The following is a 14,147-nucleotide window of genomic DNA, read 5'->3' on the forward strand; positions in this document are numbered from 1 at the left end:
CTGAACAGGTCTTACTGTGTCCTCTCCTGTCAGGAAACTCTGGGCTCAGGTTTTGTTTACAGACTGCAATATCCTGACCCCACCCATTCCTGTTAACTGGAAAACACAATCACTCCAAGTCTTTATGTATGCAAGTGCTTATATTTGCTTCAACAGACTTTTGACATTTTTCACCTTGCAAATATATCCGTTTCATCAGGTTGCAACCAGAACCCATTATGCATATCTGGAGGGATTATATGAGAGAAGCGGGCCTTTAATTCAGCCACCTTAAGGCACATACAACCAGATTTAGCTGCAAATACTTTAAAGTTAGATTGAATGGAGGTTCTGACCAGATATTTTAGAATCATAACACATATTTCTATTTGAATCTAGTGCTACACTTTGACTAGGACGTTCTAACAACTGGCTTTTGAATATTTTGTTGTTTTCTTGCAGGTTCCTGTCCTTTCTATCTTCCGGAGGATAGCAGTCAGATTTACTCCAAACATTTTTCTGTATCTAGGTTCTGAATTATAACAAAAATTTTATATAACTACTTAGATCTTATTCGAACAGATCTTCTTGTTGGTATTTCACAAACATTTGCTTCAAACGTGTAAAAGTTCGACAGGTTCAAAAAAACTCCATCGCGATGATTGTATCCATGCAATTATTCAGACACATCAGAGCAAAACTGTTTAAAACATTTTTTTATTAATGAACTTTTTGTACACAATAAATACAAACTCTATTTTTGTACAGCCAATATTAATACGCTGAAAGACTTTAGCTCCTGTTCTCATCATTGTCACAATGGCAACAGTCTATGAAGGGAGAAGGCCAGTTTGTTTCACTGCATCATTGATCCTGGCAGGCTGCGCAGCACATGAATCAATCAGAATTATAAAAAAAACATAAAAACCAAAGATTATCTCAGTGCTGCATTAGATAAGAAAGACTGTCAAAAAAAAAAAAAGATGCGGAAAGAGGAAAGTGGCAATTAAAAGTCAGAAATGCTTGGAACAACACTCCAAATCTTATGAAAAAATCCCTCTGAACAACATCATAAAAAAAAGTAAAGGAGGGTTATACAAATCTGTCATTTAACTTTTTCTTCATTGTTAGCAGAAAAAAATGTAAGTTGAACCTAAAACTTACCACAAGAGGCCCAAGAGTGTCTGCAGAGATTTTCAACCAGGGGGTTTTCTGAGTTATTTAATATATATATATATATATATATATATAGGACTTTAGAAATTCGTCTTATAGCACTGGGTTGAGGTACTAATTCACCACAAGGTTTGTTTAAATTATTCAATATGAAATGTTTCATTGTAGATGAAACAAAAAAAAGGAACCTGAAAATATATTAAAGGGCAAAAGGGCCCAGAAGACCGAGCTCTTCTACACCAATAGCTGACAAAAGCAGATGAAAAACACCAACCAATAAAAACCCTTTCATAATTTTAACAAATTACTAAATTCATCTCTTTTAAAGAGTTTTTAGGCTTTTTATGCACCAGCCACCCTTGATAAAAGAGTATCTCTAGAGCAAATATGAAAAGATGAAACTCATATCTCTGTCGCTACGGTAACCCTATCAAGAGTTATCTCTGTCCATGCTCAGGGTACTGCTACTTTGCAGGAAAGGTAAAAATAAATAAAAGTGCTACAACGCCCTCTAGGGAAGGACTTTTAAAGGCTTGAATAGTAGAAGATGAGGGTTATTTATCAACTTTGAGCAGAAAAGGGAAAAAAAACAAACACCACAGATAAGTATTGAGCTCCATCTGAGCATTATTCTCATTTCTGCAGATTAAATCATGTCAGGTAAACATGGAGCTAAAGAAACAAGGATTTGATCTTGAGGTTAAACTCTTCAGTCTTTGTTTCTGGCCTTCAATAGTTGTTAAATTGCAACGTTTTTGTTACCACATAGTGAATACCAACAGATACAGTGCATTTTAAAGCACCAGCAGCCTTTCTCAATTGGTGATAGGAAAAAAATGAAAATCATTTTTAAAAAATCCCACAGGGCACAGAATGAGAGAAGATATAACAACTTGTTTGTGTAATATAATAGAGCTGTATGTATGTATATTATAGCCACTGATTCACACCGACTGCCCAAAGACAGAATGAATGTTTAGAGGAGAGACATGAAGCAGCGATGGGAGGAGAGGCGAGTGCAAGAAAAGCGAAGATCCAGCCTCCGTCAGCTCTTGTTCCTCCTCCTTTCCCTCCTCCTTTCTCTCCTCCCTCCTGTATATACAACACCCTTTTCAGCACATGATGAAGGTAAAACTTCCACTACATATCAGACAGGGTATTCCACTCAGGTCGGTTACTTTATATGAAACCATGTGCATAAACATTCCTATGACAACAGTAATGTACTGTACTAATACACATTAAATACGTATAATGATAATGACTATATATGGCAGGGGAGGACTTGAAAGCAAACCCACCATTTGGGTTTTCGGCCCTCTTCCCTCAGCCCAGATCTGCACCCTAAAAACCCTCAAAGAGAGTTGAGTTTTTGTTTTGTTTTTTCTTTGCACATCTTCTTTTTGATGGAGCCTCAAAACTCGCAAAACGTCGCTAAGGGCAACAGATGTATACAGTGCCTCTAAAAGGCTGGAACAAATGTGTTGATTATGAGGCCAGAAAGGTTTGTTTAAGTATTATTCTGGATTAATTAGTCTACTATCAGGGATGGGTGAATTTTAAAAGCAAATATCAGCAACACAAAGCTGGATTCTCCTTCATCCCTGACAGAGTCAGGGTTATACATACAGACTCTAATATATCCATATCCATATTAAAGCCTTATCTCCACTTCTCTATACTGATTCTTGTCTCATCTGGCTGTTAAAATGTTGATTTTTTTAAGCTCAAGCAGCAGAGATGTATGTATTAATGTATTTGTGCACTGCTGCCCATAGTATTAGAATAATTTTGTTATTTTTGAACACGTTGCTAATTTTATTAGAGCTTTAATTTTGAATATATTAATATATTAATAGGTGAGAATAAATTATCCCATTAGAAGTATAATTACATAGTAACAATATCTATTTGGACTTATTGGGCAACAATATTAAATTAGTAAATTCACAATAAACTTGCTTGAAACAAGTTTTTTTTTTGTTTTTCAGTATTATTACTCTAAAAGAGCCATTCATATGGATTATAAAACTCTTAATGGCCCTGTAGGTTCTTAAATCGTTAGGTGACCTCATCAAAAAGCAACTGCATCTGCTTTTATATATATTTACAGATTTGGTTCAAAGATAGCTGGATCCAAAAGAAAAAGCTGAACTTTTTTGGTGAATGTTAACCACAGTAGATTAAAAGTGATCAAATACTCCCAAACGTTACATTCACCGCTTTATATCCTAGCAGGTTTGAAGAAAATATAATAAAAAATGCGCCTAAAATCAGATATTAACGGTCTGATAAAAATCTCAGCTTTGATGCTTTGCTTTTCTTTTGCCTTTATAAAGATTCTGCCAGTTTGGGGCTCTGATATTTTACGTATGCTTCATTATTTAACTTCATGAGGGGGTTTAAAAGGTGCAGAAGGGACAAACTGCCTTAAATATGTTGTAAGCCTAACAAGTCTAAAGAACCCATCCGTGATCCCCATGAAGAACATCTCCTCCTCTTCATCCTGCTCCAGTTTGCTGCTCATTGAGGCCAGATTGGTGAACAGGGGCTTGGAGAACGTAATGCCGGACTTTAGCAGGAGGCTAAAATGGTGATTATTTAATCGGACATGCCAACAGTTCCCTGGGGGAGAAGTGTCACCGTGGTTCGATTGAATTCCTTTGTCTTTGCTTCATTTATGCTTGCATCAGTTCAGAGCGTATCATGCGCTCTGCAACAATGTCTTTTCTGCAACTGTATCCACCTGCCAAGCTCGTCCGTCACACCAGCGTGATTTCCACCTCTTCCGTCTTGTCGCTCTTCTCATGCGGTCGGCGGGGATGCTGTTTGGGTGGAGGCGGAGCGGCTCGCACCTGCAGCACGCAAAACAAATCAGTTAAATGAAAAAACAAACAAACCAATATCCACTTTACATTTCTTTTCTTTTTTCATTATTAATAAGAAAAATTATTTCACCTCACGTTGGAATACCTGTGATGAAACTTATCAAAGTTTGGTATTTATAAATGAAAAAGGTAATGATTTTTCACCAGCTCAACGCCCTGTTTAAATCATCTGCAAAATATATTTCTTAAATGGCATTGAAAATCATTATTTTTCAGCTACATACCTCATTTAAAGCAAACTAAAGGAAACATGTCAACATGAAAATATATTGAGTTCTAGAACATCTTATCTTTATTTTATTACAAACAAACAGCAGAATAACATCTACATAATCATATTGCAGCGAACTTGTCCCACTCCACGTACCACAATGGTTCAGATCAGGAATCAGTCTTTTCAGACATTAAATCCTTTTATTCAATTAATAAATTCATTGATAGCAAATATCTTATAATTAAAACTCTAATTGTATTTTAAGTTCTGATAACAGGAAAGTTAAAGGTATAGAGGACTATCTTTTATTTCCTGGTGGATCATCTACATAAGTGGTCCTCCCAATTGTCAGTCATTCTGGTGATACGTTTATGTAAGCCCGTCCTATGTCCTCGTCCCGATAACTATCTTTTTCTGCACATGCGCACTTTCAGCCGCATATGTGTGGCGAGCTACGGTTTCAGACAGTCATTGAAGCTCATCTTATTCACTGCGGTTCTTTGAAATGGCAGAGAGTCGTAAGAGAGAAATTGTCTACGAAGTGTATGAGAAGAAAAGAAAGGCCTCAGAAGAGGCACATATATCCCAGAAGGCTTTTCATGGAGAGCTCTCTTCGCAAAGCATTATGGGATTTGCTGTCACAGCAGGCCACTGTCGCCATAGGCTTTCGCTACCTGACAGCGGCGACTAATAACAAAGATGGTGCAGGCACTGCACACAATGGAGGAGTTACATGAACAACGGATCAAAAGGAATTATCATCTGTCCAAACGGTAAATTAATTGAGTTTGCCATAAAGTCCACTATATATTCCCCGCTGTAGGTGGACACAGTACGCTTGTATGAGAACAGCACATTTTAAACAGGCCATGCATCAGAAATGGGCCGTGCATGCACTTGCACACACATTTTATTTTGCCGTGGAGAGGGCGGGTTTTAAAAAAAAAAATCCTCCACAATAGCTTTAAAGTCTATAATGTTTAGAAGTAACTGGTTTTATTGTAGCTAAACACAAACTGTTTATTCAGCTGTGAATTTAAAACAGTACAGAAAACATTACAGAATTAATACTTTAAATGTTTATGCTTAATAACTTTAACGTGTTGATCACATCCTGGATACGTTTGATACTAACCGGTCGTAGTTTGCCCGACCCGCCACCTTCAGCTGTAAAACGCAGCGGCTGAGTCGAAGGAAATCCTGGAGACACTGGACTCCTGCCCGAGCTGTGATCTACAGAGGGACAGACAAGCGCAGCGTCAGCAGAGACCTCTCTCTGGATCGATGAGGTGTTTAAAGAAAGTTCAGAGCCTGTCTCACTGTGAGAGGACAGCTGTCCTTTGTAAGAGGCAGCAGGCAGTGGAAGCTTGTGCTCTCCGTTAAGTGCTGTGGAGGGGGAACGCGGCAGAGGAGGAGGCGTGGAGGTCTCTGGGCTGGTGAAAGGGCTGATGGGAGGCTGGTCGTATAGAGGCAGAGGCGGCAGGGAAGATGGCAGCTTTGAAGATGGAGAAATCTAGAAAAAAAAAGCCAGGAGTGAAACTTATTTGAAAATAAGAAAACTCTAAAAAAAATATGTACTATTCACTTTAAAGAAAGAAAATAAAATAAATATATTGGTTAATTTATATAACCCAGCTTTTTATGAAAACACAGCAAAAGAGACAAAGAGTTAAATTAATGAAGGTAAACACTTTAAAACATTAAATATGCAGTAATTTGAATGCAACAGCAACAAAAGATAGTTTAAAAACAACTCAGGTGGTATTAAATAAAACAATAAAATTTGTTGTCGATAATTAAACTATTTTTAAATTAGAAGGTTTGAGAATGTTTAGTTAATGCTATTTATTAAAAGTTTTAAAAACTTAATAGTAAGAAGTCATTCCTTCATTTAAGGAGTCACCTACAGCTTTATTAGATGTTTAATAATTTTCAGTTAATCATTTTTTTTTATGTTTTTTGACATACAGGAATTTAATTTGGATTTTTAACAAATATTTCTCCCTTAAAACATCTCACAGGAGTAAGTATGGAGTGGGGGCCTGGAAGGTGCTACAAGAAGCTTCTTAATGAAGATAAAAGGGGTAAGACTACATTGGTTATTACGAATTATGAGGAAAAAGTTTCATTTCCACTGACAGAAACATTTTTTTTTATGTATTTTGTTTACCTTTAATTGAATAATTTCCACTTCCAGAGGATGTAAACAAAAAAAAGTTTCTTTTAAATAACTAGATATTTATTAGTTCAGTGTAACAATAGCTCAAACCGTTTGGAATAACTAAACCTATCTACCACATACAACACCTCAAAGTAGCTAAAAGCTGCAGCGATTGGTCTGAGGGGTAAAAGGAAGGGAGAGGCTGCATCCTTCCTGCTGCCAGGACGCTAATAGGGCAGTGCTCTGTGCCACAGATAAGAACATTTTTCTGTAATTGCGATGCTTAATTTTGATGAAGCCGGAATTTAATTTTTGTGATTCACTGTTTGTGAATTCCGCTGATAAATTAGCTGGAGAACAGACAGGAAGGGAGGGAAGGCGAAGTGTAAAGTGGGCCAGCAGACTACTCTCCTTCCCAGCCCTGAGGACAGACCGATGGGGCTGATTGTGCAGCTTAGCTCCAGACTTAGGTGTTGTTAATTACTAACCTGTGAAGATTATCTCCATTCTTGCTTTCTGAAATGACAAACAGCAAAACTACTGTTATATGTACCTGTGTGTCATTTAGTCCTCCTCCACTCATCTCCCCATTCTCCGTCAGATCCTCCACCAGCACAGAAGGGAAAACCCCCACTCGTCCGTTCAGTTCGCCTTCCCAGAAGCCATCGTCTGTCTGAGTGTCGCGGTTCAGCAGACGGATCACAGCGCCCTCGGAAAAGGAGAGCTCTTCGTCCGCCTGGCCTTCATAATCATAAAGCGCACGAACGTAGACAGCTGCATAGAAAGAGATAGAGGGAAACAAAGACGGGGAGGAGAGCAATCAGGGTTACTCAGAGGGAGCAATTATTCTCAGCAAAATATATTTCCTTTTCCACTTTTCTCTCATTGTTGTAGAGAAAACTTTACACCCAGCTGGACAGAGGGGATAAAAGACACAACCAGCAATAACAATGATTGTGAGATGGGATTTCCTTCGTTTGATTCAAGCATGCAGGTGGAGCCGACAAAGCAAAGCTACAAAGATGTCTGAAAGGAAACGGAAAACAACCTGGAAAACATGCAAGTTCAAGAATGAAGCAAAATATAAAAGAATACAGCAGATAGAAAATAACGATCACAGCTCTGCTTGTGTTTGCTTTAAAGATAGAACAACAAAAAAATCTCTATATAGACCGGGACATAAAATGCCTGAATTATCAAGTTGGTTTACTGGTCCAGGTTTCATCATCAACTACATCTTTAAACATTTGGCCGCCACCTCATCTTGGCTCCAGGATAAATGGAGGAAGCTTATAATGAGACCAACGAGTCCTCGTCTGTATTCAGGAAACACCTTCAAGCTACGATATCGTCTCAGAGGACGAAGATTGGGGCATTAGAGCACAGCTAATAGCCGTTTTCTCAGTAGTTTCCCACGCCTGAGCACTGAATCTCTGTAGCTCCCACAGAGGTACCTTCCTTATTCCTGCCTTTTCCATTAATGCTTTGATAGTCGAGCCAATCTGTTTAGATCATGGGTGTCTATTTGCGGCTCTTAGGATAATTTCGTGAGGCCTCAGCTCAAGTGTAGGGCAAATTTGACCCTTGATCTTAAGTCCAACATGAAGAGTTTTTCTGCTATTCATTAGGTTTTGTTTGCTCTTTTCCTAATGTCATAATAAGGAGGGTAGCAAACATACTCAAGCACACCCATTCACTAACCTTTGGTGAATCTAGCAAGTATTTTACAAAGGCAGATTTTTTTGCTGAGAAGAGACTAAAATCACTTTCTAGATCAACAAAATGGAAAACATTTTTCCAAAAATTGAAATAAATCTCCATAGAAAATTGAACCATTTTTAACGGAACTACTTTTTTTGTTTCTCTAACCCAGTCTAACTGTTAAGTCTGCTCTTACAGACCAGATATAAGCCAACATTTAGTTTATTAGAATTGCTTTTTTCAATTGTCATTAAACTGTTGTTGAAGGGTTGCTCTATTTTCTTCAATTAATCACACATTTTCTGTTACATAATTAATCACAATTAGTCTTTCTTGATTCCAGAGAAGCAATAAACATCAACCTTAACCAATAATAATATAGCTATAAATACTAGTATTCACAGTGATAAAAGTAGAATTAAATTGTGTCAATGATCTGGCATTACCAGCTCCCCTGAATACATACTGTTTGTGTCTCCATTGATGCAGACAGTGTGCAGCTCCGGCTCGGTGGAATTAGAGGAGGTGTGTGATCGGGCGTCCAGCGTGGCCAGGGACTGGAGCATGCTAAGCAGGCTGTTGGAAGTCGGGAATTGGAGGTATTTCTCCGGGACGTAGCCCACTTGACCCGTTTTGTTCCGTGCCTGCGACAAAACACAGGATAAGAGCCAGTCTGGGGAGACAGAGACTGCCTCATTTCATATTTTGAACTAATATATGTTTTTGTGTGTGTGTACCTTGACCCAGTCCTCCATGTCTCCATCCTCGATGACCTCCAACATCTCCTGTTCATCAATGGTTAACTCATCCGGCTGAGACGCCTACAGTAAAGACCAAATAAAGAGATAAATATGAAGGTGAAAGAAAAGCAGACAGTAAGTTAAGTCCCTGTGCTGTATCGTACCTTGTAGGAGTAGAGCACTTTGCAGGTTAGCGGGTAGTTGCGCAGCGTTCCCGAGGGACTGGAACTGCTGTCGTCAAAGACCTCCATGTTCTCTTCACACTCCTCTCCCTCTTCACGCTCCAGGTCCACCGTGCCCTTTTGACACACAAGCAGAGGTACAGCCAGGCCGTCAAAACAAAGGATAAAGACAACACAAAGTTATCTAAAGGTCTAAAAAGTTTGCTATTGGTCTAATCAGTCACTAGGGACTCATCTGTTCTAGCCTCAGGAACCACCCTACGCAGAGGACTCCTCACCGTTTATTCCTGCCTAGTTTTTGCTGTGTGCTCTGGCGCTTTAGAAACAGGTGCTGAGCCAATGCTGTCTCATGTGTTGCGGCCCCTCCCTGTTTTTTTTTTTTCTATCCATGTGAATTTCCCCCGCAGACGTGAACGTCACACGATCCTGGCTAATGGAAAGATCCATCACATACACACAGAAAGCCGACTTGGTCAATAACAATAGATTGTGTACATACATGTGTGTCTGTGTGTGTGTGTTTGTTAGTAGGTGGCTGTGTTTACACATCAACTCTGTTGACACAGTAAACTTTGCACCACTGCAGAGCAAAACTCATCTTTGTTTTGTACATGAATTAATCTTCAGAGCTGATCTCCTAAATAGAGACATTTATTTCCAAGAATATTTGAATCTTGGGTGTGGGCTGAAGGTATGACACACACACACATATATATATATATATATATATATATATATATATATATATATATATATATATATATATATGTGTGTGTGTGTGTGTGTGTGTGTGTGAAAGGTTAAGGAAAATTCTTATAATTGTTAAGCTACCAACAGTGTTAATTAGATCCAAACGTAACATATTGCGTTAACAAATGTTGAAACACATAAAACACAACAGGTGAAAATAGCTGTTGTGAAGCGCTTTGAAATAATAAACTTCAGAAATCATATCAAGAGTTCAGCACCTGACAAATGTTCTGTCTGAATGATCTCTTTTCCTTTTCGGCTCAAGAGGAAAACCTCCCCTCTGTTTGGCCGCTGTCAGTCAAATGTCTTTTACTTTGTCCGTCCAATCAGCCTCAAGCAGCAAGCTTCACCCCCTGCCCCCGCTCTATAGACACTCTAAGAGGTTTAGCCTCACTGTAAGTGACAGATTTTTGCGTGTTATTCAATAGAAGCCCTACTTTCATTCTGGTTGCTTCAATACAAGGAGGCTCAAGCCTCAACAGGGATTTCTCATAGACTGAAAGGGAGCGTCCTGCTGCTCCAGAGCAAGAGATTGCTTCCAAGAGCGGAATAAACAGCTGATTAATGAGCAACATACTCATGGAATCAATCAAATATAATGCAGTTTAATAACTAAATTTTTTTAAGATTAACAAAGCGTATACTCAATGTTCAATGAGAACTCACCACTGCAAAAGTACAAGCTCCACATAAGTCACAGTATTCTGCAAACTACCGCCTCTCTAATATCAATATGTTGACTTGATTGGTCTCATGCATAAAATACAAACTAGAGACCCCTTGGGTCTAAGTGGGGATTACCTCCCAAGGTGGTGGTTAATAATCAAGCTATGATTCTCATGAACTTTGTACATAAACTGAGTTGGCCAACCAACCAGACTAATTAATAATTGATAAGAAAATTCCAGGCCAGCCGATGTGATCAATGTGGCTATCCCAAACAATGCAAATGCAATGCATCAGGAGAAAGGAACACGCGACAGTGAAGATAAACAAAGAATTGCTTAGGAACCCAGAGGTCAAACTGGGTACTTGTAACCTTCTCAGCGCACAAGCACACTGCTCTGACCAATAAGCCATCACTCCCAACTAATGGATTGGTGTGCAACTACCTACTGTACATGATGTTGGTTGTTTTGCTCAATTGTTCAGAGTAGATTTCATGAATAGAGAAAGACAGATTGTTTAGTATTTGGCAGGCAAGTCTGATTAGAGCCCATCAGAGGAGATTTGACTGACTGACTGGTGAATCTGTGTAACTTCAGATCTAACATTTGAGCGATGGATAGGATGTCACGGTAGAGTTAAAACTTTCAGAACTAATTTATTTTCCTTAAATGAGGCAAATGACAGTGGAGCAATGCCTGATTCAGCAACAGAGAAAACACTTTAAAGAGGCGGTGTTTTCAGACGTGGTTGTAGAACAGATAGGAGGGTGGGGCTGCTCGCCTCGGACTGCCATGAAGCAACCTGATGTCCAGGTTTGGTCCAGGTAATATTTTGGTGTCAGTGGGTTTATCAGGTTGGATGACCTTTATTCACTCTAAAAAGCAAAGTGTTAAAAACTGTCTGATTTTTCTGTGAGGCAGATTAGATTCAACGGCTGAAGTGAAAAGCCGAGCATGGATAACCCAATAAAAAAAGAAATCAATGTGCATAGGCCTCAGTGTTTGAAGCGGTGCTGCTGAAACCAAGAACAATGGCAGATTTTATTGGTCTTGAAGGTAATAACTGTGAAAGTTATGTGTTAATGAAGGCAGTTGCTGCCTGAGAGACTTGTGGGTTGGTGCCAGTTTTTCCCTTTTGGCATTAATAAAGATGAGAAGGGGAAGAAAGAGGGAAGAGGCGATGCCTTGATCTTGTCCTTCTTATTACTGTTTGCAATGTATTCCTCCTTTTCTCTGTGTTTGTGATGCAACTTCAATGTCTCCATATAATTTGCAAACCACTGTTTGAATTTGTTGACACAAATCCTTTCCAAAGAATCACAACAATATCTTTCTCTCCTGATGCCAGACTCTTTTGGACTTGGTCCGTATAAGTAAATATAATTAATTGCTGCTAAGCCGTGATAATACTCCTGAATCAGTCACATCTATCCTTGACCCTGATGGGCTCTTAACTAAATTGACATCAATGTGAATTAATACAATTTCATAAGCAGCATAATATGTAAATGGGTGGAAAATGATAAATATCCTGATAAATCTCAAACATGTAGGCAGAAAATTGTAATTGCTGATGGACGACACATTGTGGCACTGAAAATGTTGGAAACTGTGATTTCTACTTCTCCTTACAGTGTGGTGTTGTATAGGGTGACCAAACGTCATCTTTTGCTCAGACATGTCCACTTTTTACATTCTGTCCAGGGCGTTCAGTTTTTACTGTTTTTTAAGGGACCATAATCATATGTTTAAATAAACTGGTGCTTTGCACAGAATACTACAGTACTTTTCGGTCCCCGGGATAATTCTCGAGGGACTGCCTTGTGGGAGGGTCTGGCGAGACATCCACACACAGACACACACAGGGTGCAGAGAAACCAGCATTTGACACAACCTGCAGAAACGAAAGTGCAGCTTCACAGATGAACTGCAAATAAAAGTTACGGTCAAGGTTCGGAGGCTGATTGCGAAGGTGCTGCAGATCTTAAAGCTCACATGGACTGTTGAAATCTTAAAAAAAGCTGTGGTAGGTGAGAGCACAGATCTCTGTTTAACCACTTGATAACCAACAGGCTGAAAAAAAACTGAATTCACTTGCCGCCATCTTGGTACTCCCTACTCACGGAGTTGCACCATAAAAATGCAGACGTGTGCAGTATTTGGCTGTAACAACAAGCAGTTTTCTGCTGTATGGATGGATGGATGGATGCACAATTTGCAAATAGAAAAATACTATAGCATTAACAGACATGTACTTGTAATTCAGTCTTGATCTTATATCTTGAAATGATACGGAATATGTGATTACCATAACAATGTAATCCCTACATGTATATTAAATATTCTTAATCGATTTAGCACTGTGTAAAGTGCTGAATCTTGGCCAGATGATGTCACTCCTCTGTGCTGGACCATCCATTTTGCTGCTAAGCCATAATCATTTTCCTGAATTGGACCATCCTTTTGTTTTCCTGACATTTAACTGGTCCCAGTCCTGCCGACACTTAACCAAATACACAATATTAAAGCATTTGTGCCAAGAGACTAGATTTTTGGGGTGAACCAGACTTTACCGTAATGTGTTTTAGGGGTTTAAGCCAATGATGTCATGCATAGAAAACAATTCTCTGAAACTCTTAATATACTGAAAGACGACTGGTCTGAGTTAGGGTTCCTCTTTGTCAACAATGGCTGGCCAGAGTCCGGTTTGGGCTTCTTGTTTACTTTGAGAAAAGCCTAGTTGGGATGGTCAAATTGTTGTAGGCCCAATATAAATGTAGTGCTTATAAGACAGCTTTTCTGTAACCTCAGACTGAAGCCAAAATGTTTCATAAAAGAAGAACCGGTTCAAAAGAAATATTAAATTTCCTTATATTTATTTTTTTTTCAAGAGCACAAACTCTACAAAGCACAAACTCAAAAAAGTGCAATGCATATTTGTAAGTAGCTTCCTTTATTTCAATACCTCTCAATAAAATCTAAAGTAAACAGCTGCTCTCAAGTTAAATCCAAATATGTGTAATTCAATCTCAGTCTGAATCCAGCTCTTCTGTGATAGCCTCAGATCAAACAGCATCATGAAGACCAAAGAGCACACAGCAGATAAGGAAGGAAAAAAGTTGTGGACAAGTTAAACAATTTTAAACAATATCCAAAACCCTAAATCACTACCCAGATCACTTTTCAAATCACTGTACAAATATGGAAAGAGCATGGGTCAAATGTAAACCAAATGAGACAGCCACCAAAACAGCTGGTCGGCCAAAGTAAACATCTATTAGAGAGTCTGTCAAGGCAATCACTGTGCCACAGAGATCCATGACTAAGCTGGGAAAATCTGCTAACTGGTTACACAAGACATCAGTTATTGTGTTTCAAGCCTTGTAGGGAACACAAAAACGGCTCTGGTCAGATGAAAATAAAACATAAGCTTTGGCCCATGTGTAAAGCACCGTGGGAGGTGAAAAACAAAGACACCACTTCAACCTGAAAATATCATACTAGCTCTGAAACATGGCAGTGGCCACATCATGCTGTGGTGATGCTTTTATTCAGCATGGATCATGACTGGAGCTAAATAACCTTAAGCTATTGTCTGCATCTATTTCCTTGAAGCCCAGTCGGCCTCGGCAGATGGTCGCTCACACTGAGCCTGGTTCTGCTAGAGATTTTCTTCCTGTTAAAAGAA

General features: G+C 38.9%; 1 protein-coding gene across 2 annotated transcripts in view; it reads right to left on the reverse strand.

Annotated features, from left to right (window-relative positions):
- Positions 1-3,186: 3,186 nt before the first annotated feature.
- The window catches only part of fchsd2 (FCH and double SH3 domains 2), a 71,386-nt gene continuing 60,425 nt past the window's right edge, over positions 3,187-14,147 (reverse strand). For both annotated transcript variants that reach the window (XM_015389324.1, XM_015389323.1), the window contains 7 exons: positions 9,024-9,158; positions 8,857-8,940; positions 8,586-8,763; positions 6,972-7,192; positions 5,578-5,770; positions 5,393-5,490; positions 3,187-4,010 (listed from right to left, as the gene is read on the reverse strand). In XM_015389324.1, the coding sequence (XP_015244810.1) occupies positions 3,918-4,010; positions 5,393-5,490; positions 5,578-5,770; positions 6,972-7,192; positions 8,586-8,763; positions 8,857-8,940; positions 9,024-9,158 (1,002 nt within the window). In that variant the 3' untranslated portion in view covers positions 3,187-3,917. The remainder of the gene's footprint in view (positions 4,011-5,392; positions 5,491-5,577; positions 5,771-6,971; positions 7,193-8,585; positions 8,764-8,856; positions 8,941-9,023; positions 9,159-14,147) is intronic.

The sequence above is a fragment of the Cyprinodon variegatus genome, unplaced genomic scaffold, assembly GCF_000732505.1.
Source record: "Cyprinodon variegatus isolate N-32 unplaced genomic scaffold, C_variegatus-1.0 Scaffold454, whole genome shotgun sequence".
Lineage (NCBI taxonomy): Eukaryota > Metazoa > Chordata > Actinopteri > Cyprinodontiformes > Cyprinodontidae > Cyprinodon > Cyprinodon variegatus.